A 25,272-nucleotide genomic window follows, 5' to 3' on the forward strand; every position below is an offset into this window, starting at 1 on the left:
AGAATGGAGAGGCCCCCCGGCAGAACAGTAAGCTCTGTTCACCTGGGGGAAGGATTGCGGCAGGCGCTGGATCTGGCCTGCAGACTGGGGTTTGGCACCTGTTGGTACAAAGGATGGGCTGCCCCCGCCTACAGCAGCCCTGTAAGGTGGGCTAGCACTCCTATTCTTGGAGGCTGAGACACAGTAGCTTTCCAAAGGGCATCTAGCATAGGGATGGACAAATGTAAGGCTTTCAGGGTCAGTTACAGTACTGAAACCAGGTGCAAAAAAGACATAGTGGAAATGGAAAAGGTGCAAAAGAGAGCGACTAAGATGATTACGGGGCTGGGGCACCTTCCTTATGAGGAAAGGTTACGGCGTTTGGGCCTCTTCAGCCTAGAAAAGAGATGCCTGAGGGGGGACATGATTGAGACATACAAAATTATGCAGGGGATGGACAGAGTGGATAGGGAGATGCTCTTTACTCTCTCACATAATACCAGAACCAGGGGACATCCACTAAAATTGAGTGTTGGGCGGGTTAGGACAGACAAAAGAAAATATTTCTTTACTCAGCGTGTGGTTGGTCTGTGGAACTCCTTGCCACAGGATGTGGTGCTGGCGTCTACCCTAGACGCCTTTAAAAGGGGATTGGACAAGTTTCTGGAGGAAAAATCCATTATGGGGTACAAGCCATGATGTGTATGCGCAACCTCCTGATTTTAGAAATGGGTTATGTCAGAATGCCAGATGCAAGGGAGGGCACCAGGATGAGGTCTCTTGTTATCTGGTGTGCTCCCTGGGGCATTTAGTGGGCCGCTGTGAGATACAGGAAGCTGGACTAGATGGGCCTATGGCCTGATCCAGTGGGGCTGTTCTTATGTTATGTTCTTATGTTCAAAATGGCAGCTCAGGGAACAGAGTCTAGCTACCTTCTGCAGCGCATGATGAGTAACACACAAGTACAAATCTACATAGAAGTTATTATAAATCAAGGACACAAATTCAGAAAATGCCAAAATTGGTCAGCAAAGCTGCACAAAGATCAGTTTTAAGGCAACCAATTAATGCTTCTCTGAGAAACACAGAGGTGAATGATTAGCACAAGGATAGTTGTGGCAGACATAAGAACATAAGAACAGTCCCACTGGATCAGGCCATAGGCCCATCTAGTCCAGCTTCCTGTATCTCACAGCAGCCCACCAAATGCCCCAGGGAGCACACCAGATAACAAGAGACCTCATTCAGGTGCCCTCCCTTGCATCTGGCATTCTGACATAACCCATTTCTAAAATCAGGTGGTTGCACATGCACATCATGGCTTGTAACCCGTAATGGATTTTTCCTCCAGAAACTTGTCCAATCCCCTTTTAAAGGCATCCAGGCCAGATGCCGTCACCACATCCTGTGGCAAGGAGTTCCACAGACCGACTACACGCTGAGTAAAGAAATATTTTCTTTTGTTTCTCCTTACTCTCCCAACACTCAATTTTAGTGGATGTCCCCTGGTTCTGGTGTTGTGTGAGAGTGTAAAGAGCATCTCCCTATCCACTGTCCATCCCCTGCATAATTTTGTATGTCTCAATCATGTCCCCCCTCAGACGTCTCTTTTCTAGGCTGAAGAGGCCCAAACGCCGTAGCCTTTCCTCATAAGGAAGGTGCCCCAGCCCCGTAATCATCTTAGTCACTCTCTTTTGCACCTTTTCCATTTCCACTATGTCTTTTTTGAGATGCGGCGACCAGAACTGGACACAATACTCCAGGTGTGGCCTTACCACCCATTTGTACAAGAGCATTATAATATTAGCGGTTTTGATCTCAATACCTTTTCTAATGATCCCAAGCATAGAATTGGCCTTCTTCACTGCCGCCGCACATTGAGTCGACACTTTCATCGACCTGTACACCACCACCCCAAGATCACTCTCCTGATCTATCACAGACAGCTCACATTTTACTTTTACTGGCTACTGGTGAAACTAGCAACCCTTGCAGATCTACTGTGGTCTGCCTTCTGCCCGTCCCAAAGTAGTGAGCTCAGGGCAGAGATTCGAAGTGCAGGGATGGGGAAAGGGGATTTCCTAATTAAGAGTTTAGTTCTATAGGCACTGTGTAGCACCATTCACTACTGTCGAGCCTGTTTCAACGCATTTACTCAGACAATAAGTCCCTGCACTTTAAGTGTTCTCTCCTCCCCCAGATGAAGGTTTCTGCAAAAGGAGACCTGGCCTTGGCAGAAGATATCCTTTTGACAGCAGCTGCTGCACCGGTTTGTCTGCTCAACAAGTATAGGGAAGTCGGCTTTTACACTTTGCAAACTATTAAGTGTCCCAACTCATCAAGCTTGGGCTATTGCAACTGGGGGCTTTAGAAAGGGCCAGGTAGGAATTCAGTCTGAAAGCACCTTTATGATCAGGCCTGCATACTTCTGAAGGGGCCAGGCACTTGGTCCCAATCCTGCTCATCAAGCTCCTTCAGGTGCCAAAACAGTCTTTGCAGTGCCTGGGAGCAGGTGTTCACCCTCTCCTTAGGCAACTGCCCCTGCATGAAGGCTCCCAAGCTGATCTGCCTCAGAAACCCCCCTCCTCCCTCATGGGGCATGCCCTGCTCTGTTCCGTTCTCCAGGATACACTGAGGGACCACTCTCAATGGTCCTGCCCATTAAGTGACATACAAGCAAGGAAATGCCATGAAGAGGCTCTCTGGAGCTGCTCCTTCCCCAGCAGTATGAACTGCTGCCTGCCTGCTTGCCACTTGCCAAAGTCCAATACTGAGCACCTTCGGATAGTGTTGCAAGAGTTTCTTGCTGGGTCTGATCTTTGGTGAATAACGCTCATCTCTCCCCACGCACTCTAGACTTCCTGGCCTCAACCCCTCTCCATGTTCCATTCTGCCAGTTCTCAGCACCCTCCACTCTCTTGCTTTTGTACCCCACATTCAGTCACTCACCAAATCACTAACTTCTCTGGGTACCTCTGTGCCATCCTGCCCTTCTGGCTCTAACTCAGGTTCATTCTCCTGTCTTGCCTGCTGCAGCCTTTTCTCTCTGGCCTTCCCCTTGCACATCACAGTTCCAGCACCTCTAGCCAAAGTTCTGCTACCCAACACATTTGCCTCTCTCGTTCACCTCCCCAGGTTCCTTCACTGGCCTCAGCCTTCTCTATCTACCAGCACAAGTGCCCTGAACCTGCCTCCGACTACTGCTCCTCCCAGCGGCGGACCTCAACAGCCCCGTGCCTGGGGCAAAGGCCTGTGATGGCTCATCCCCCGTGATGGCGGGCTATCGCCACCCCCTGCACAAAAATCCCCCCCCCACTCACCTGAGGCTCACAGAGCCTCGTGCAACCCTGGACTGCGTCAGGGAAAACTCTCTGAAGTTCCCCAGTGCTATAAACTGTGCTTCCAGGAAACCGGAAGCACAGTTTCCACCCCCGTCGGGAGCCTCAGAGAGGCTTCTGCAGGGTCCTAGAGACTCACACCCGGGGCTTTTGCCCCACAGAACTCTATGGCAAGTCTGCAACTGGCTCTTCCACCCTCAGAAGCTCCTCTGTGCTGCCTCGACTCCACACATGCTATCTTGCTGATGCTGTGTCAAAGGCCTCCTCACAACCTGTCGTTTCCACATGGATTTTGGCTTGTTTCCTTAATCCTTCCTCACTGTAACCAAGATTCAAATACATGCACATGCATTTCCGCCGTCTTTGTTTCTCCAGGGCCTGCACAGATTGCAAGCTCCTCGGGGGCAGGAGGAATTGGCCTGCTTTGTTTCTGAAACGTTTTGGTGCTGTTGTAGTGGGTAACACCACATCCAAGTGTAAATAATCTCAGTGGGTGGGATTATTACAGGGGATGCGTTTCTATTACATAGAGGGGGCCTTTCTAAAATACATGGTACTGCAGGTTCTTCAGGTCTAAACAGAAGTTCAGAGCCACATGTGTAAAGAACTCCAGTTCCTGACAGTCTCTCTGTTCCACACAACCCACAGCTCTGGGGCAAAGCCTCCGCCAGTGGTCCTGGCTCCACCTCAGGCCTGGAAACTCCTAAATGGCAGCTGCAGCCCTCAAGCTGAACAAGAACCAATGGAGCAGCTCACATACTAGACAGAAAAGTCAGCTGAGCTGGCAAGGAAACTGTCAGGAGACAGACAAGACACGGCTCTTCAGGGGTCCTGGCTGGGCTGATGCAGAAACATTCAAAACATACAAAACTTTCCTCCTGCAAAACCAGTTTTCTTCACCTGGAATCGAGCCAAGACCTGGGGCACATCCAGGACATTCAACAGATCAAGTGTGTGCAGGGAGGGTTTTATGGGCCCATTTCTGGCTCAAAAGACAACTGATTGCTATATTTGGGGATCAGGGGCGGGGGAGCTCTCAAGCATAAGATCATAAGAACAGCCCCACTGGATCAGGCCATAGGCCCATCTAGTTCAGCTTCCTGTATCTCACAGCGGCCCAACAAATGCCCCAGGGAGCACACCAGATAACAAGAGACCTGCATCCTGGTGCCTTCCCTTGCATCTGACATAGCCCATTTCTAAAATCAGGAGGTTGCACGTACACATCATGGCTTGTAACCCGTAATGGATTTTTCCTCCAGAAACTTGCACAATCCTCAATACTGAGTGCAAGCTCCTGCCCTCTCATGCACACACTGGTGGTGCTGAACTCTGGCCTAAAATGGCTTGGAGGGGAGGGACAGGCTGCACGCACACCGCTTCCCCTCACTGAGGTGACCGCCTTGCCATGGCTGTTTCAGTACCAGTACTGGTCTCCACATGCAGCAAAATGAGGTTGGAAGGAAGGGCAGACTGAGAGTGTGGGGGAGTTGTGTGTAGGAAAGGTCAATCAAATCCTCTACTCAAAATTCAAGAGTATAAGAACCTAAGAAGATTCCTGCAGAGTAGAAGGAGCCTCTGTCAAAGTTACATTAAATGGCTGACAAAAAAGTCTTTGCTAATCCGCACAAAGACCAGGAAAGATGAGCAAAGTAGACCTCACTCAGCAGGGAGATCCAGGAGCAGGGCCACAACAAAAAAAGACCCTGCCAACTGGAGCTCTAATAACAAAGAGGAACAGAGCTGGATCTGATATGCCCTAATTGGGCAAGGAGACATTTCCTCAAGTGGTGCTCCTCTTAACTTAAGGTACCCAAGTTCCAAACCGTTTAAGGACTTAGAACAGAAGGACTTTCCCAAAGTGTGGGCCCACGCAAAGAGGCACGCATGCTGGGTCTTCCCACCTGCCTTTGTGTTTGAATGACTCCAAACAGAGTCATTCTGGATGCATTTAGCGGCCCTGTAGGCTTCTTCCAGGATGTAGGACATCCAAGAAAAATGTAGGACATGACAAAATAAAAGATAAAAACACTTGTACTTGGATTTCATGTGGTTTATTTAAGCATTATATTATTATTACATTTAAAACTATACTACATAGAATTTATTAATTATAAGAAGGCTATGTGCTGCCTGTCCATCTAATGTGACACTTCCTGCCTCACAGGAAGTCTGTTCCTACCACAGTATAATAGCTGATCATGGCAAAAGCCTGCCTCAGCTGATGTGAGAAGCCACCAAGGCTCCAGGTTGCCTTTTTGTCACAAACCTTTCTATCTTAGCACTGCCTGCTGCACAACAAAAAAATTAACCCACAGTATTCACTGCTACATGATGAGCTGATGACGTCTTTTTTGAAAAGGTTAGACAAAGCTGTAGGGGGCGGGACTGCTCAGTGGCTATCAGTCAAACAACAGGCATAGCTGCAAGGACTCCCACAGTAAAACAAAATCACAGTCTATCAGTAGCTACTGGTCATTATGACTATGTGATGTATCTGGGTTCAGCAGCAAACTGTCTCTGAATACCGGCTCCAGGGCAGCAAAAGCAGGGGAGAAATATGCTCCTCTCTCCTGCTGGTGGGCTGAACCCTATCGGAAAGAGGATGGTCTGATCCAGCAAGTCTTCTCTTATGCAAGGAGAAAACTGTGACTCCCACCTCTCAAAGAGAACTTCAAAGATTCAGTATACAAATACATACACCATATGTGTTTAAACCTAAAACAAAGTTTCCCAGGTCTTATGTCTAGTTAACTGAAGTTCATACTCATGTTTTCTGATCTGCAAATGCGTGTAAAACAGTTTTCATTACTTAACAGGGAGAAAGAGGCACTCTGTACATGCCCTGAGACCAACCCTCAGCCCAAACCCCACTTGATGTGGGTGCAGATTCTATTGCTGCCTCCCCCCACAAAAAATGTGCAGAACGTGGCAATCTGGGCACCTACTCCTTTACTTTCCTCCTTCCTCACAAGACCCCTTTAAACAGAACAGGAAGTGTGGAATGCCCTGGCGGCACTTCCACAGCGTCCCATACTTCCTGGTTTTGTTTAAAAGGACAGCACAGAGATGGAATGAGGGAATGGGGTAGGGAGGTGAACTGGAACAGCTCTGTCCGCAGCAGGCTGGGGGGGGGGGAGAGGTGTCAGCAGTTCAGTGTCAAGGACACCCCAAACCTGTTTGCTGCTCCCTGCCACTTCATGGATGGGCTGGCAATGAAAGAGGCCCTGCTCTACTACTAGTCCTGGCTCAAATTCAGCTATAGCTGTGGCCATTTTCAGTATCTTGCCTACACAAGTCCTACTGCATATCACCAAATAGAGAACAAGCTGAAATTGTAAACTGCGCTTTGAACAAGTGTGGGAAGCCTTGAAGCACCTGATCTCTTCAACTTCTTTTCATAGGAATACAATGGACTGAAACTACAAAAGTCCGGTTGCTTCAGGGGAAAAAAGGCCTGGTTGCAACCGAGAGCCAGTGGTAGAAGGGCTGGAGGGGGGAGGGGGGCTCAGGTTCAACTCCCTGCTCAGCCGAGTAGCCTTGGGCGCAACACAATCGCTCCTGGTCAACCTCAAAGCCTGGTTGCCTGCTGAAATAAGCCTGGGGGCAGGATTACAGTCACTCAGCCTTGGCACTTACTATGGGTCATTGGGCCAACCAATGCTTCTTAGCAGCCTGATTTCATCAGGATCAAGAGAAACCTGTCCTGAGCTCTTTGAAGGGTAGGTGGGGTACATACATGATAGGCAGTTAAAGAAGCCCTGCATCAAAACAGGGAAGAGCTTACCTGGTTCTAACTTGATTATTTTTACCGCAGCCAATTCACCAGTGTGCACATTTCTGGCCTAGAAAAAAACAAACAAACAAAAAAACAGTTTTAAGCAAAATGCAGGGGGGACATAAATTAGCGTGTTAGATAGAGAGGCATTTAAACAGAATGCACAACACTTGGTGTTGCTGCAATTCCAAATTATGCCTATAGGTCAGAGACACAAACTAGGATTCACAGATAAGCAGTGACCTGCAATAAACTTTGGGCCTGTCCTCTAAACCAGGGGTGCCCAAACCCCGGTTTTAGGGCCTTGGGCCCCTAAGGCCTCTCAATGTGGCCCTCAGGGGGCCCCCAGTCTCCATTAAGCCTCTGGCCCTCCGGAGATTTGTTGGAGCCCACACTGGCCCAACGCAACTGCTATCAGCGTGAGAGCAACTGTTTGACCTCTTGCGTGAGCTGTGGGATGAGGGCTCCCTCCACTGCTTGCTGTTTCATGTCTGTGATGCAGTAGCGGCAGCAAAGGAAAGGCTGGCCTTGCTTTGTACAAGGCCTTTTATAGGCCTTGAGCTATTGCAAGACCTTCATTCATTCATATAAGTTAATCTTTAATATATTCATTTATGTAAATGTATTCAAATTTTAAATGTAAATTAATTCTTTTTTTCTGCGGCCCCCAACACAGTGTCAGAGAGATGATGTGGCCCTCCTGCCAAAAACTTTGGACACCCCTGCTCTAGACCACAATGAAAACAAGAGGGAAATAGTTTATCTGAAAATGACGATGGTCATTCCCTTAACAAATAGCAGTGAATGTTAAATTAAACCCCAACTCCATCTGCATTCCATTCTAGCACAGCTGTACCAACACACTCGGACAAAAAGAAAGGCTCTGATCATCAAAACCCTACATAAATTGGGTCCCAGTTGCTGCAGGGAATGCTTTCGCTCATACAGTCACTCCAATACATCAACGCTTCTCAAACTGGGGCATTGCGATGCCCCAGCCAGAGAGCCCTAGCCTCTGCACCCTTTAAGAGCAGGGGAACAGCAATGCAATTGCCAGAATCTTTCTGCTGCTGAGGGGTGCTGGCGCTGGGCTCCCTGCACCCCCAGGAGCCCGCTCCAGTCCCTGGTAAGTCTAAGCAAGCTCCTGCGCCCCTTGCCAGCAACACAATTCTGGTGCTTGCGTTGCCGCCACCCCCTCCACCGCAAGAACTTAAAGCGCAGTTCAAACTCCTAGAGAGTTTGAGAACCACTGCAATAGATCATCTGAGGCAGCACCTCTCCCACTCCCATCTACAAGGCAGCTAAATTAGCCTCCACTAGAAGTAGGCCTTTCTCTGTAGCAGCTTCTTGTCATGGTCAACAAGAAAGATTCAGATTTCATCTTCCTAGCTAACTTTCCAAAGGCCAGCAAAGACACTTTTTACCAGTATAGTCGAAAAAGGGTAAAATCTTAAAAAAAAAAAAAAAAAAGTTGACTTTTGAAAATAAACTGTTGTCTTTTTTGACCATTATGTGGAATTGGATTATGTGGAGTGGATAGAGAGACGATCTTTTCCCTCTCATGTAACACCAGAACCAGGGGACATCCACAAAAGCTGAGTGTTGGGAGAGTTAGGACAGACAGAAGAAAATATTTCTTTACCCAGTGTGTGGTTGGTTTGTGGAACTCTTTGCCACAAGAAGTAGATATGGCATCTTGCCTGGATGCCTTTAGGAGGGGATTGGACAAATTTCTGGAGGAGAAGTTCATTACGGGTTACAGTTCATAGTAGGTATGTGCAAGCTCTTGGTTTTAGAGGCAGGCTGCCTCTGATTGCCAGATGCAGGGGAGGGCACCAGGGCGCAGGTAGTGCCTGTTGTCTTGTGTGCTCCCTGGGGCATTTGGTGGGCCACTGTGTAATACAGGAAGCTGGACTAGATGGGCCTTTGGCCTGATCCAGCCGGGCTCTTCTTATAATTGGTTGCTGTGCTGTTTCTTTTTGCTTTTATTATTGATGGGTAGAGGTGTTGTTTGATAGGATTACAGCCTTACTGAACATAATGGGCTTACTTTTAAGTAAAACAAATCACAGTTTTCAAATGTATCTATCAACAGTCTCTTTTTACAGTATGCAAATTGCTTATGAATTTTTACCAAGAGACAGACAGATGTCCTTCCATAAAATAAATTATATGGTGAGTTAATGCTGCTGGGCAGGTGCATCAATTCTGAAACCTTTGGCAGTCCATTCCCAACCATTCATAACTGAGTCTTCCATTATGGCCCCCTATGAGTGAGGCTGCCCAACTGGCATCTGGGTGGCAGGTGGTCAAAGTGGCAGCTGCACTGCACAATACAATATTCTTACCACATGGACCTCCCACTTTGTGGAAAGTCTCCACTTCCCTGATGGATATTGGTGACTGTAAGGTAAGCAAACATGGTGGCCCACAACTAAGCAATTTGCAACACTGCAAATTTGAGATGGGCTGATACAAAACTTTTCCATTTACAGAGCGCTTTCCTATTCTTTATCTCAGCCATTTTCAACCACTGTGCCATGGCAAATTGGTGTGCCGCGAGTGGTTCATGGGTGTGCCACAGGAATTTGGGGGAGTTCACTTATTAGTAGGGCCAATGGGGGATGTGAGCCTCTCACTAGCAGCATGGTGTGTCTTGACAATAGTCAGAAACCTAATGGTGTGCCTTGACAATTTTAGTGCCTTGTCAGTGTGTCATGAGATGAAAAAGGTTGAAAATCACTGCTTTATCTTATATTCATACTGAATAACACTGAAACAATGAAAGTGCAATTGGAGCAAACTTTTACACATGGTTAAGAGATTGGGAGCAAGCCCCAGGAACACAGTCACCTTCTCCCAGCCTCTTATCTTGGGCGCAAAGTACAGTACTCTTTGCCCAGTGTGACTGACAGCCATTCTAACCAATGGGAACAGTGCATCAGCAACTATTTCCTGCCCACTAGATCAAAGATGTCTCCAATTCTGCTGTTTCACACAGCCCTCTACTTTGGGGAATGTATCCCTCACATTATTTGAGGCACATATGCTCACAGATATCCAAGTTACGGACAGCTGCGCCAGCACTTTTACCTCTGGCCTGATCCAGTGGAGCTCTTATGTTCTTAAGTTCCATAGGGACCTTCGGAATTTCACTTCTCCATAAGTTCTGTAGGGGACTGAGGTGGTAATCCTACACACTTTCCTGAGAATAAGCCCCATTGGGCACAATGAGGCTTACTTCTGAGTAGACATACACATAGGATTATTCTGTAGGTGTACTGCAGTAGTACACTGCAGGGATGGGAAAGTCCACCTTGGATTGGCTTGAGTCGAGTCTGGAGTCACCGCTTCCCTCCAATTCAACTAGAAAACGAGTCATAACAGGGGCACTTTCCAAGTTGTCAAGTCACACTTTCGCGACTCTAAAGGACATGAATCAGGTTGCCCCCTTTAAAAAGCCCGCCATGGAAAAAAATAGGACTGCTGCTGATGTGAGTGAGTTAACTTTAAACACTCTCCTGATGCAAACAAGGCAGGAAGGGGTGGGAGAGACTGTGTGAGACTGGAGACAGAAGCAGGAAGAGGGAGGAGGGTCACACACAGCAGCTACAGGGCTTACCAGGATCCTTTGCAGCTCTAAGAAGTAGTCCCATTGCAGCCAGTCATTCAATGAGCCAGCTGGAGCCATTCCACGAATTTCTCCGGATGGTTAGGAACTGCCTCCCCCACCCTGCCTTCTCCCTTCATTCCTCCAGGGGGGAAAACCTCCCTCCCTGGGCTTCTGCAGTCGATCCTCCTTCTGTCCTCCCTCAGTCAAGAAAATATCAGACATCCATCCTTTGTCCAATGACCACTGATTCTTTCAGAGATGGGCAAGAGAGTCCACTCCCACCTCCTTCGCCCTCCCTGGGCTTCTGCAGTCAATCATAGGGCAAGAACCTCTTTGGCTCCACCTTCTGTTTTTACTCAGTCAAAGAAAATATCAATGCCCATCATAAGAACATACATAAGAACAGCCCCACTAGATCAGGCCATAGGCCCATGTAGTCCAGCTTCCTGGACTAGTCCAGCATCTAGTCCAGCTTCCGCTTTTCACAGTGGCCCACCAAATGCCCCAGGGAGCACACCAGATAACAAGAGACCTGCATCCTGGTGCCCTCCCTTGCATCTGACATTCTGACATAGCCCATTTCTAAAATCAGGAGGTTGAACATACGCATCATGGCTTGTAACCCGAAATGGATTTTTCCTCCAGAAACTTTTCCAATCCCCTTTTAAAGGCGTCCAGGCCAGACGCCATCACCACTTCCTGTGGCAAGGAGTTCCACAGACCAATCACACGCTGAGTAAAGAAATATTTTCTTTTGTCTGTCCTAACCCTCCCAACACTCAATTTTAGTGGATGTCCCCTGGTTCTGGTGTTATGTGAGAGTGTAAAGAGCATCTCTCTATCCACTCTGTCCATCCCCTGCATAATTTTGTATGTCTCAATCATGTCCCCCCTCATGCGTCTCTTTTCTAGTCCGAAGAGGCCCAAACGCCGTAGCCTTTCCTCATAAGGAAGGTGCCCCAGCCCAGTAATCATCTTAGTCGCTCTCTTTTGCACCTTTTCCGTTTCCACTATGTCTTTTTTGAGATGTGGTGACCAGAACAGGACACAATACTCCAGGTGTGGCCTTACCATCAATTTGTGCAACGGCATTATAATATTAGCCGTTTTGTTCTCAATACCTTTTCTAATGATCCCAAGCATAGAATTGGCCTTGTTCACTGCCGCCGCACTTTGTCCACCACCACCCCAAGATCTCTCTCCGGATCTGTCACAAACAGCTCAGAACCCATCAGCCTATATCTAAAGTTCTGATTTTTTGTCAATGTGCATGACTTTACACTTACCGACATTGAAGCGCTTCTGCCATTTTGCTGCCTATTCTGCCAGTCTGGAGAGATCCTTCTGGAGCTCCTCACTATCACTTCTGGTCTGCACCACTCAGAAATGTTTGGTGTCATCTGCAAACTTTGCCACCTCACTGCTCACCCCTGTCTCCAGGTCATTTATGAAGAGGTTGAAAAGCACCAGTCCCAGGACAGATCCTTGGGGCACACCGCTTTTCACCTCTCTCCATTGTGAAAATTGCCCATTGACACCCACTTTCTGTTTCCTGGTCTTCAACCAGTTCTCAATCCATGAGAGGACCTGTCCTCTAATTCCCTGATTGTGGAGTTTTTTCAGTAGCCTTTGGTGAGGGACCGTGTCAAACGCCTTCTGAAAGTCCAGATATATAATGTCCACGGGTTCTCCTGCATCCACATGCCTGTTGACCTTTTCAAAGAATTCTATAAGGTTTGTGAGGCAAGACTTACCCTTACAGAAGCCATGCTGATTCTCCCTCAGCAAGGCCTGTTCATCTATGTGTTTTGAGATCCTATCTTTGATGAGGCATTCCACCATCTTACCCGGTATAGATGTTAGGCTGACCGGCCTATAGTTTCCAGGGTCCCCCCTCTTTCCCTTTTTAAAAATAGGCGTGACATTTGCTATCCTCCAATCTTTTGGCACCGTGGCTATTTTGAGGGACAAGTTGCATATTTTAGTCAAGAGATCAGCAACTTCATTCTTCAATTCCTTAATAACTCTTGGGTGGACTTATTGATCTTTAATTTATCAAGGAGGTCTGAAACATATTCTCTTTTAACCTCTATCTGACTTAATTCCTTGGTCAGTAGGGGTTGTTCGGGCAGCGGTATCTGCCCAAGGTCTCCTCGGTCCAGTGTCCAGAGTCACCTGTCCTCTGGTGGGCTCCATGACTAGCTGCTCTAAGGCACAATCATTTAGCATGTCAAGGAATCTGGTCTCCTTTTCGTGACCAGAACACAAATTGACCCAGTCAATATGAGGATAATTGAAGTCCCCCATGATTACAACCCTGTCCCTCCTTGTCACCTCTCTGATCTGTTTCCTCATTTCAAGGTCCCCTTCCGATTTCTGGTCTGGAGGGCGATAGAACGCACCCAGTATTACATCGCTCCTCAGGCCTGGTAATTTAACCCACAGAGATTCTATGGTGGAGTCGGACTCACCTTCAATCTCTACTTTGCTGGATTCTATCCCTTCCTTAACATCAACGGCCACCACACCTCCAACAAGCCCCTCCCTGTCCCTCCTGTAGAGTTTATAGCCCAGGATTGCTGTATCCCACTGATTTTCCACATCCTTTGTCCAGTGATCATTGGTTCCTTCCTTCCTATCAGAGATGGGCAAAAGGCTCAATCCTGCCTCCTGCTCGGATGCATTAACCCTTCCCTGCCTCCCGGCTGGAACTTTCCTGCTGCTTGCTTGGTCTAAATGCTGGCCCCACAAGGTCTTTCATAACACAAAACAGTAAGCAAGCACGTCCAGACACAGGCAGACTCAAGTCTGCATGTGTGGGGACGAGTACCGAGTCAGGGAGTCTTGGCTCAAGTGTTTGTCCGAGCCTTCCATGAACGCGACTCACAAGTCAGCAAAAAAGTGCATTTTCACAACTTGAGTCCAAGTCGCCCGACTTGAGTTCCCATCCCTGGAACATTGGTACTGTTGTGAATAGTTGTCCAGGCTAATCAGAGTCACTGTTAACAAGGGCTTGCTAACCAATTTCAAACCCTGATTTAGGGGAGGGCCTGGTCAGCGGTAACTATGGTTCACACTGGAGCTGAAGGATAAGGCCAGCATGGAGAATGTGTGTCAAAGAAGGGAGTGGCTGGCAGGAATGAAACATGTCACAGAATGCAGTGAGGGGGTAACAACAAATGCTGTGATACAATTTGAATGTTATTTTAAACACGCCAGAAGCTCAATATCACTCATTTCAGATTTCCTATATTTAAAATAAATATGAAAAAACAACCACCCAAGACCAGAGTTCTGACAAAGAATGTGGAGCCCAACAGTACATTTAAATTAATGTCAGAGTCAGCCTTTAATTGGCTTGGTACAATTACTGCAAGAACAAGAGCTGATTTGGACATCGTTTTAAAATATGCAGAGGCAACAGAACTCTGAATCCCCATGTTTAATAAAGTAATCCCCACATTCAGAGTGCTACTGTAAGCGCTTCTGACAGACGTTTACAATCTGGTGGTTCATTGCCATTCTCACAGCTACGGTTGCAAAATGGTGCAGAAGAGGCTTTCCTTCTTTTGCTTTCTTCTGCCCCCTTTCACACTAAAGCCTGGATTTCTGGGACATTCCTCTGCCCCCCCCCGCCTCCCCGATAAGCTCAACAGGGTGAAAGGACTATTAGGGTCACCCTAAATCCAGGAAGACAGCTGCTTCCTTCCTTGCTCACAGGAAGTACAGAACATGTGTGCCAAGGCAGGGTACATTCAGTCCTTTTGCAAGTGATAAAATAGGGGAAAAATTATAAAAACATTTCAAAAAAATTCAAAAAAGAAAGGAAAGAATTGAGAGGATGCTGCTCTACAGCAACAGATGATAATTTTTCTTTTTAGAGCTGCACGCTTTGGTTTGTAGATCAATCTGTTTTTCAGAAGGAAGCAGCCCTTTCCCCAGGCACTCATCCACCCATAGTACCTGCTACTGAACACAAACATGTTACTGAAGATTCGGAGGTGCACAATGAAGTAATCCCTTTTAGAGAAGGCTGTCCAACGTTCCTGATTTAAAACCATTAAAACTGTAGCTGGTGAAGTGTCAGGATCCACTTCACCAGAGAGAATATATTTTAATCAGGGGGTCGGCTGCAAACTAAAAGCACGTGGATTCGCTTGAGGATTTTTTGGCTTTGAAGTGTAACTGCGCTACACCTTCTTCTAAAAATGACTGCCAGCTTTCATTCAACTGTAAATTAAGGGCTTGATACTATACACGCCATTATTTAATTATTTATTTGAATGCATTTATTTTAAAGATTTTTATACCGCATTTTCAATGCTCAAAGCGATGTAAATCAGTAAATCCTTGGAACAGGATCTGGTTGACCTTGTCAGAGAAATAACTTATTGATAACAATTATGGATGCAAATATTTGTGGATACCTGAAAGCTATTTTAATATCTATACGCAGAGTGCATTTACCAGCTATGGATTAGGTCACTGGTTCTCAAACTCTCTGGGAGAGTCTGAGAGCCACTAAGTCTTTGCGGGGGTGTGGGGAAGGCAGTGGGGGCAGGGGGAAGGCAGCTGCAGGGGGCTGCAGGGACTAACATTTACTTACCAGTCCCTGTTGCAGCCTCCCAGGGGTGCAAGGAGTCATGTGCAACCCTCCACAGGGCTCCCCAGCCTTCAGAAAGTGAAAGTTGAACAATCACACTCTGCCTCTGCAAAACCAGAAGTGGGGCGCAATCGCTCCTCTTTCACTTTTTGATGGCTGGGGAGCCCTGTGGAGGGTTGCATAGTGCTCCCCATACCCCTGGGAGGCTGCGGCAGGGACTGGTAAGTAAATGCCAGTCCCTGCAGCCCCCTTAGCAATGCGACCCTGGGGATCACAACACTGCCTCCCCCCTGCCCCCACCCCTTAAGGGGGCAAAATCCAGGAAAGCCCTTGATTCAGTGGGAAATCTATTCCAGGGATCACCCATGGATACAGAAACCGCAGATATGGGGAACCTGTCTCCATGGCCCCCGCACATACCCATTAACATTATTTAAATGCTTACTAGACAGGTCGCTACAAGCATACAGGTCGCTATAAGCATTATAGTGATGTGCAGGCTGCCTAGTGGCAGCCTGAACACTTGAAAAGACTAGATCAAGGTTAACAGAAAACAAGTTAACTGCTTCCTGTTAACCTGAATCTAATTTTTTAAAGCACTGTATGCCTATAGCTTAAGCTTGCACGCATATAGCAACCTGTAAATTAAGAACATTTTTGGTCTGGTAAGCATTTAAATAAGATTAATGGGCACAGGGGGTTGTGTGGGGACCTCTGGATCTGCAGATAAGGGGCACATCTGTATAGGGCAGATTGCTGTAATTTTTTCTCTATATAATTTTTTTTCTGTTTTTGGCTGTTGATGTATGTAGTATTGTTATGTACATAATTTTTTTCCTTTCCTTTCCCCCCCTCGTTTCTAGTTGATTGCTTTTTTTCCCTTTTTACTTCAAGGAAGTATGGGGGGAGCTTGAAAAAGCTTCAGAACTTGAGCAATGAAATCACTGCCTGGTAACTCTTATTGTTCACACATTTTCCCAAACTTTCTTACAGAAGCATGAGGTCTGCTAACTTGTTTTTCAGTGAAAGAAGATAAATTGATGCAGTTGATCTTTCAGGCAACAAGTTCTATGCCAGCATTGAGATCAGCTGGAAGTCCAAGTTTGTACAGTGGTGCCCCTTGAGGAAAATGACTTAATAGGGCAGAGTGAAGAAAGAATAAGGGGTGGTGCTATCACCCCAGCCTCAAGCACCCCCTAGGTAGGCCATTGGCTCTTTATGAACTGGCCAGACAACAAATGCTTCTGGATTAGATTTGGGGCTGGAGGACAGAATCCTCATTCTACCCCCTATGGTCAGAGTTCTTAACTCAAACCCTCAACTGCAATTCGGACCCTCCTCAGCTCCTCGGAACACCTGCCAAGGCCCTGCAGTACAGTGTACTGCACTGTCCCAGCCCCAGCCCAGCCCAGACTTTCTGTTCTTCACATGCTCAGCCCTGGTACAGCTGACAGTGGCTCGTAAGTCCCCTGCTGGAGCAGGAAAATCAAAGATACCAGAGCATCCGCCACACCCTGGTGTCAACCACTTTGGAAACCAGTTAGGAGATCTAACAGTTCACCACCCACTGCAATTTCAATTCCCCACTGGGCATCTGCTGCCCACAAGTTAAGCAAATACGAAGCCCACTCTGGCTGCCATGAAAAAAGGAGCCCAGAGTAGCCCTTTGTGGCTTGTTGAGTCTTTCAATTTGAACACAGCCAGAGGCCATTGTGGATTCTGTGCACTCACCCAGCTGGAGTGCAGAGAGAGAGAGAGAGAGAGTGTGGTGACAGGCTCCATTATGACAGCATGATGTTTGGGCTTCTCAGAAAACACTGCTGAAACAGAGGCTGCACAGACTTCTGTCCCCCAGAAGGGCTCTTCGTGCTTCTTTTCAGGAAAAGAAGAAAACAAAGTCCTCATGCGGGGGGGGGGGGGGGAGTCTGAGCAAAATAAGAAAAATGAGCCCACATTTTTTTCCTACAAGATCACAAACAGCCTCAGCTGTGGAAGCTCCATTTCCCCTTCACACAAAGGAGCGAACCTCAGATTGGGGAGGGAAATTGCGAGGCCATGAGTATGAACATGGGACTGGAAATGGGTCCAGAGGGCCCCCCCCCCGGCAGTGACTGTTCCAAGCACAGGGAACAGCAGGACAAAAGTCATGCAAAGGATTCTTGGTCCTGCTGTGCTCCTGGGACCAGCCTTAATAGCTCTGAGAGAACCTCCAACACGTCCAAGAAGGAAGGTCGAGCCACACCACCATCCATGCCTGTTTGAGGAGAGTGGCAGTTGCAAGAAGAATCCTTACATCCCTTAAAAATAGCCTCAAAATGCTTCATAGCAACTTCTCTTTTCTCCAGGCTGGATGATAAAGCTCTAGAAAAAAATGGCGAAGTCAGGCCACCTTTACAGGTATGGAGCACATTCCCTCACTTGGTGTAAGGTCATCCCATGGGACACTAGGGACCAATGAGCTCTTGTGCTTCAAGAAATATCCCCTGAAGAGACAGGTGTGCATTCGGCCACAGTCTTCGCAGAACACACATGAGACAGAAAATTAACATAAACGCTCATGACATCTACATGGAGACTTACTGGTTTGATTTAGATACATCATAGCACCTCAGTCAGATCAGACGCTGGTTTGTTAACCAGCTATGGTTTGTACAAACCAGTTTCCCATTCTGTCCAACCACAGGAAACTTATAGCACAAACCTGTGAATGCTACTCAGAAGTAAGTCCCACTGAGTACAATGGAACTTACTCCCAAGTAAGCATGAATTGAGGCTTCCAGCAGCAGGAAGCAAGCAAGTCCACGCTTGTTGTGGCATTCTCATCATGCCAAACCTCAGTTCCATGTTACACCTGAACCAGGCCACTGATTCTTCTCCTGACAAGCGAAAGCATAAAGCAAGCTTCTAGCCACAACAGGAATGTAGTTTGGTTGGGACCAGACAAAACTGCTCTTTGGGCTAGCTGCAATCCATCAGCTGCCAGCTGGCTGATTCCAAACACATAAAGTGGACAATGCTTTGGGGGCGAGGGAGGTGCAGGACATGTTCACTTATGCCTCTAGGCAATGGGGACAGAATGGCAGAACAATTTTTAAGCAATACTAAAAGATAGGCGATGCATTTGTGCACTTTGTTCAGATTCATGCACTCCCCAAACAGGTTTTTCTTCTTGAGCTAATGAGAGCAAACAGCCTAACACACTAAACAATCAAAACCCAAAGCATTAGACTTTCAGGGTGACACAAATTCCAGCAGAAGAATTTATCCTTCCCCACCCCTTACCAGCTCCAGAAAGTCTCTCTAGCTAATAAAACCAACATAAAATACCAGTTAATCAAAATTACGAAGCCCAAAAATCTAAACTATACAAGTTAATTTGAAAAACCTACTATGCAGCAGCAAAATGCTGACATCACAGCTCACCCCAATGCTTGGCAAAACAGATCGAAGGCAGCCATGTGAAAAAAATGCCTTCACTTAGAACTGAAGCAGGCTCTGCTTCTGGGGACAGTCAACATTGTTGATTTGGCAGCTACAAGAGTTTAGATCTCCAATGAAACACAACCAGCTGATTAAACATGTCTAGACAAGATGGATCTTTTTTCTCCCGCCAAAAGATTCCATTTCTGTACACTAATGCTATTCAAGCTTATGGAAGGACACAGAAGAGTCAAACACAACACTGGCCTGGTGAATTTGGAAACATAGGAATCTGCCTTGACACCACGTCAGACCTTTGGTCTGTCAAGCCAAATATTGCCTACCATGACTGGCAGCAGCTCTCCAAAGTCACAGGACACTGACCATGAACAAATTCTTTTTTTAAAAGGTTGCAGACTAGTCCGCAGCCCCATTACCAGCTTTCCTTCTAACAAGAGGCCACAGATCAGAACCCACACCTTCTGCAACCAAAGCATGTACTCTCTCAATGTACACACGTGCATGCATAGCTCAAAATCAATGAGTACAGGGGTGTCCAAAGTTTTGGGCAGGAGGGCCACATCATCTCTCTGACACTGTGTTGGGGGCTGGGGAAAAAAGAATTAATTTACATTTAAAATTAGAATAAATTTACATAAGTTTACATATATGAATATATTAAAGATGAACTTATATGAATGAATGAAGGTCTTGCAATTGCTCAAGGCCTATAAAAGGCTTGGCACAAAGCAAGGTTGGCCTTTCTTTTGCTGCCGCTACTGCATCACAGACGTGAAACAAGAAGCAGTGGAAGGAGCCCTCATCCCACAGCTCACATGATAGGTCAAACAGTCACAATCATGCTGAGAGCAGTTGTGTCGGGACAGTGTGGGCTCCAAAAAATCTCTGGAGGGACAGAGTCTCATTGGAAACTGTGGGCTCCCAGAGGGCCGCACTGAGGGGCCTTGAGGGCCACAGGTGGCCCCAGGGCCGGGGTTTGGGCACCCCTGAACTAGCAGAATGTCCACTGCTAGCGTGATTTTCAATATGCAGAATTTGGGTTTTTGACTGCTGCTGTGGCAGCATGCAATTCCAACGTTTGCAAGACCAGTCAGAAAGAATACAGCACACCAGGGTACGAGAATGTTATCTGGTCAGATCTTTTCCATCTTTTTATTTCAAGGTATGCAGGAGACACATATGTATACCCATGTACTTGGTGCCGAGTGCCTGCCAGGAGAGCATGGACAAGACCAGCAACATGGCTATGTGTGGATTGATGACAGGAGACCTCAGATCCACAGGCAAGGAAGGTCACACTTTAGTTAGCCAAGTAATCACCCCCGTCCTTTTGATCTGGATAGAGCCCTGCCTGTAGCGCCAAACTTCAAATATCCTGCTGGAGCAGATACCTTGCTGAGTCATGTATAATGGTAGGCTATGATTTGATTACAATCTGATCTAACTGAACCTGAGTACCAGAATTGGGGGAAGCCCCACAAGCCTGAGGCATGTTCCTGATGATATAAGTCATGATTGCTCATTCTAGAATATCACGTGCAAGTCCAAGTCTTGTTTGCGAGATCCTAGACAACCTCTTTTGGCACAGAAGGGATGTGCAATATTATTGGTAGGAAGTATAGATCTCTGGATTAGCCATGAAACACTATTAGGAAATGGGCCTTCTGTCCTTGCCTGGTTAACAGAACAATTCTGCCTACTGCTGCATTCCAGATTCTAGCTCCTGACTGCAGACATCCTGGGTTGGAAGAACACCTGCTGTGCCAGGACCCAGGTACAGCCTAGAACCAGGAACAGGTTCCACCCTCGACAAAATACCAATCTTGACCAGAGCTCCTTTTTCTGCAACCCCCTCCAATTCCGCTCTTAAAGATAAATTTTAAGAGGGCAACCACAAGACTTGCATCATGAAAAGAACATTTCAATCATTGCCAAAACACCAGGCTAGGGTCCCTTTGGTATGAACGCCTACAAGCCTCCATAGTAAGGGAGAGTAGTCAGAATGGCAGGAATAGTTTCACTTGATGAGTGCTAAATGGCAGAGGAGCAGAGAAAGACTATGAGGAGGAGGCGTGGAAGGACAGCAGAGCTCATTCTGTACTTTGGAGGTTTGAGTAAATAAAATTCCCACCAAAAGCTATATCTATTAGCGAGGCTAGAAGGCTAAAATGCCACCCAACAGTGCAAGCATCAAAACATATGCCCTGTTCCCACAGGCAGCAGTTCAAACAACGTACTGAACATCCTGGTGCCTGGTCTTCAGGCTGCACAAGGGGCTCACGTGGTGGCACAGGTCTCCAGACTACCTGCGCTTAGAAGATGCTGGTGCTTGGGAGGAGTAGGTCCCAGCATGCCTTCCCCTCAACATGCTCATTTTCTAGGTGCAAGGAAGTAGTTTTGTTGGCACAGAGATAACATTATATCAAGGGAATCCAACCAGCAGCTTGAAGAGGGACAGCTCAGATGCAGGTTTATTTACTCCTCTGCTGTTTCTGAGAACTGGTTCTGAAGTACTGAGCAATTCTCAGGCAAACTACAGAGACTGGTGGTTACCAGTTGAAGATTTACCTGTTGCTCTCCTGCAGAGAGATATCCCATATGAATGCAAAGCCATTACATAACTGCTGGATGGGCATGCTTGGTACAAGAGGAACAAGTTCAGTGACAAAGCTCTTTTGGAGGCAGATGGGAATCTTTTAACAGGACTGAGTTCTTCCATCCCCTGGCAAGTTAATAATTTCCTCCAGGCAACCAGCTGGGCAAGATTTTTAAAGTTTGAGTTCTCCTAAGGCACAAAGGACTTACGCAAGCACATACAGCAAGCAGGCAAGTTCACTTTTTTGTGAATTTATTTATAAAGTTGTGTCAAAACAGACAATACAGCCAATGTACTTAATTCATTATACTGATTTATTTTGCTAGTAGCTTTGTGAATTACTTTTTGTTGAAAACTGGTATTTATAGATTAAGAATAATAATTCAAACATAGACTGTGTTGGAAAGAATGCTATGATGAGTAGATTTCATGCAAACTGATAAAAAAAATTATCAGAATTTTTCTCAATGTTCTAATCACTAACTGCTCTTCATTCTAGACCAGTGGTTCTCACACATTTAGCACAGGGACCCACTTTTTAGAATAAGAATCTGTCAGGACCCACCAGAAGTGATGTTATAACCACAAGTGACATAATCAAGCAGGAACATTTTTAACAATCCTAGGCTACAATCCTACATACATACCCAGGAGTAAGTCCCATTTACTAACATTGTTAAAATAAAATACATAGCAGCGTGTTAAAAGTACAGGTTTGTACTTTTCCCCAAATGCAGTCACATACCATGGTAGCATCAAATCAAAAATATTACAAATAAAATATTGAAATGAATGGAAACCCACCTGAAATTGACTCACAACCCACCTATTGGATCCCACAGTCGGAGACCCACAGTCGGAGAAACACTGATGTAAAGGATTGTAGCCCTAATGGGGAGCTGTGGCCAGTGGCCTAGTATGTCAAGGGTACATGGCCCAGTAGGCCAAGTAGGTCAAGTGGCCCAGTAGGTCTCTTGTTATCTGGTGTGCTCCCTGGGGCATTTGGTGGGCCACTGTGAGATATAGGAAACTGGACTAGATGGGCCTATGGCCTGATCCAGCGGGGCTCTTCTTATGTTCTTAAGGGAATAGCCAGTCAAGAATGTTTGGTAAACACTGAGTTAAATGGTTTATCATGTCTGATAGAAAAAAAAAAATTACACTTGGAATGCTGTTACAAGGTGACCCACCTGAAATTGGCTTGGACCTCATGGGTCTTGATCCACAGTTTGAGAAACTCTGTTCTAGATCTTAAAAACCATATTACATAAGAACAGCCCCACTGGATCAGGCCAGAGGCCCATCTAGTCCAGCTTCCTGTATCTCACAGCGGCCCACCAAATGCCCCAGGGAGCACACCAGATAACAAGAGACCGCATCCTGGTGCCCTCCCTTGCATCTGGCATTCTGACATAGCCCATTTCTAAAATCAGGAGGTTGCGCATACACATCATGGCTTGTAACCCATAATGGATTTTTCCTCCAGAAACTTGTCCAATCCCCTTTTAAAGGCGTCCAGGCCAGATGCCGTCACCACATCCTGTGGCAAGGAGTTCCACAGACCAACCACATGCTGAGTAAAGAAATATTTTCTCTTGTCTGTTCTAACTCTCCCAACACCAATTTTAGTGGATGTCCCCTGGTTCTGGTGTTATGCGAGAGTGTAAAGAGCATCTCCCTATCCACTCTGTCTATACCCTGCATAATTTTTATGTCTCAATCAAGAAGGCCAATTCTATGCTTGGGATCATTAGAAAAGGTATTGAGAACAAAACGGCTAATATTATAATGCCGTTGTACAAATCGATGGTAAGGCTACACCTGGAGTATTGTGTCCAGTTCTGGTCGCCGCATCTCAAAAACGATATAGTCGAAATGGAAAAGGTGCAAAAGAGAACAACCAAAATGATTACTGGGCTGGGGCACCTCCCTTATGTGGAAAGGCCACAGCATTTGGGACTAGAAAAGAGACGCCTGAGGGGGGGCATAATTGAGACATACAAAATTATGCAGGGGATGGGAAGAGTGGTAGAGGTAGGCTACCTCAGATTGCCATATGCAAGGGAAGGCAAGGGAAGGCACCAGGATGCAGGTTGTGTCTGTTGTCTTGTGTGTTCCCTGAAGCATTTGGTGAGCCAGTGTGAGATACAGGAAGCTGGACTCGATGGGCCTTCGGCCTGATCCAGCAGGGCTGTTCTTATGTATCAGGAGCCCAGGCAGGAGTCAAGGACAGACTCTGTGTTGGGCTGTAGCAAGGTGCTACAGAAAGGGAGAGACTAAGGAGGGCTGAGCTTTAGGAGTGAAAGGGGGGGGGGAACACATGAAACCTGTGATTGAGTAAGGGAATAAGGCAGGAGAGCAGGAAAGAGAAAAGAAAGGGGGGGCAAAGCTTCCCCCTATATTACAGTCACCTCCTTTCCTAAAACAGGGCACCATGACCTCTGTGGCACCCCTTAAGGACTAGCAAGTTTATACAGGCCCAACCTTGTTATACACAGATTTTTTATACATGGATTTGACTCAACACGAATGGCCACTGCAAATGAGAAGGAATGTGCTGATCCCTGGAGAAAGGGGAAAATGCATCCCTTTAAAATCATGGTTTTAAAAAATGCTTTTTACTGTTGTAGAAATACAGTCATGCAAGTGATTACAGGTATAACCTAATTATCCTCAGATTTTTCTATCTCAAGGCTGATGATAAGTACCCTTTAAATTAAAGGAAAACAGTCATTTAACAATAGCCTCATTAATGTGAGCGAGGACAGCCAGCTGATAATCCATCAATCATTCTCTCTCCAGGCACAAGGCAATCCCCTCCCCTCCCCTCCCCTCCCCCTGAGCACATGAACAAAGGCTAAATGGCAATGATTATCACCTTCTCCATTCTTTCCCCCTGGCTGGGGCTCCTGGTGAAGGGAGGGACTGCTGCCTGGTGGTGAAGCCTAAGCTTCACTAAGCGCCTGGAGAAAGGTTGATTGCCTCCCTGTACATTTCAAAAGGTCAGCTAGCGAAGGAACTTCGTTTTTTAAATTGATTTGCTTTAGTTTTTTGCCATCCACTGAGTTCTGAGTTCAAATAATGAGACTCAACCTGTATTGTGATTGTTTTTGCTGCAATGGATTCACACAGATATCACAAGGCAGGATCATAAAGAAGACAATGGCACCATTTGATTTCCAGGGTCACCATGCACCATGCATAATGATGCTTGTAAGGCGCAATGTTTCATAGCGCATCTGCAATTGCATCTGCAATTCAGCAGTACTATAAGCTAGGCAGAATGTTGCTATCACCACCAGTACTTCAGAGTCATGCAAAGATGATTGTCCTATGACCAGAGGAGTCTCATCTCAGGCCTGATGCTCATGCTCACTTTAGTCTTCTACCAAGCCAGATCTTTATCCATTTAGCCCAATGTGGCTTCCTCTTAGTGGCACCAGCACTCCAGGGTTTCTATGTCAGCCTTATCCTGAGGAGTGGCATCACTAAGGGGTGCAGACTACACCAGGTGATACTATGGGGGTGTGACACCAGTGTCTCTGTCTAGCCCTGGGGTCCGCAACCTGTGTTTTCAGAGTCGCATGCGGTTCTTTCAGTCCTCTGATGCGGCTCCCCAGTGGGGGCTGGAAGTGGGGCGCCCTTCCCCTTGGCCTCCGCCCAGCCAGCCCAGCCCCGAGGGCACCTCACTCCAGCGATGTGCTGCAGGTGGCTGCTGGTGAAAGCGGGGGACCGCTCCTCCCTGCAAAGCTGCAGCTCCTTCCCTGCAAAGCGCCCCCCCACACACACAGCAGCTCCTTCCTTGGCAGGCAGGCAGGGGCAGCTGCGCTCTCCTGGACCTGCTCTCCCCGCCCCACTGCGAGCAGGTGCGGGGGGGGCAGCCGGGCACCTCTTCCCTGCGCTCTTCCTTCCTTCGCCCTGCAG

The 25,272-nt window shown here is 46.9% G+C and overlaps 1 protein-coding gene across 1 annotated transcript in view; it reads right to left on the minus strand.

Moving 5' to 3' along the window:
* MAP4K5 (mitogen-activated protein kinase kinase kinase kinase 5) overlaps positions 1-25,272 on the minus strand; it is a 93,596-nt gene that overhangs the window by 55,558 nt on the left and 12,766 nt on the right. Inside the window, exon 3 of the mRNA XM_066630313.1 lies at positions 7,105-7,162. Within this exon, the coding sequence (XP_066486410.1) occupies positions 7,105-7,162 (58 nt within the window). The remainder of the gene's footprint in view (positions 1-7,104; positions 7,163-25,272) is intronic.

This window comes from Tiliqua scincoides, chromosome 1 (assembly GCF_035046505.1).
Source record: "Tiliqua scincoides isolate rTilSci1 chromosome 1, rTilSci1.hap2, whole genome shotgun sequence".
Lineage (NCBI taxonomy): Eukaryota > Metazoa > Chordata > Lepidosauria > Squamata > Scincidae > Tiliqua > Tiliqua scincoides.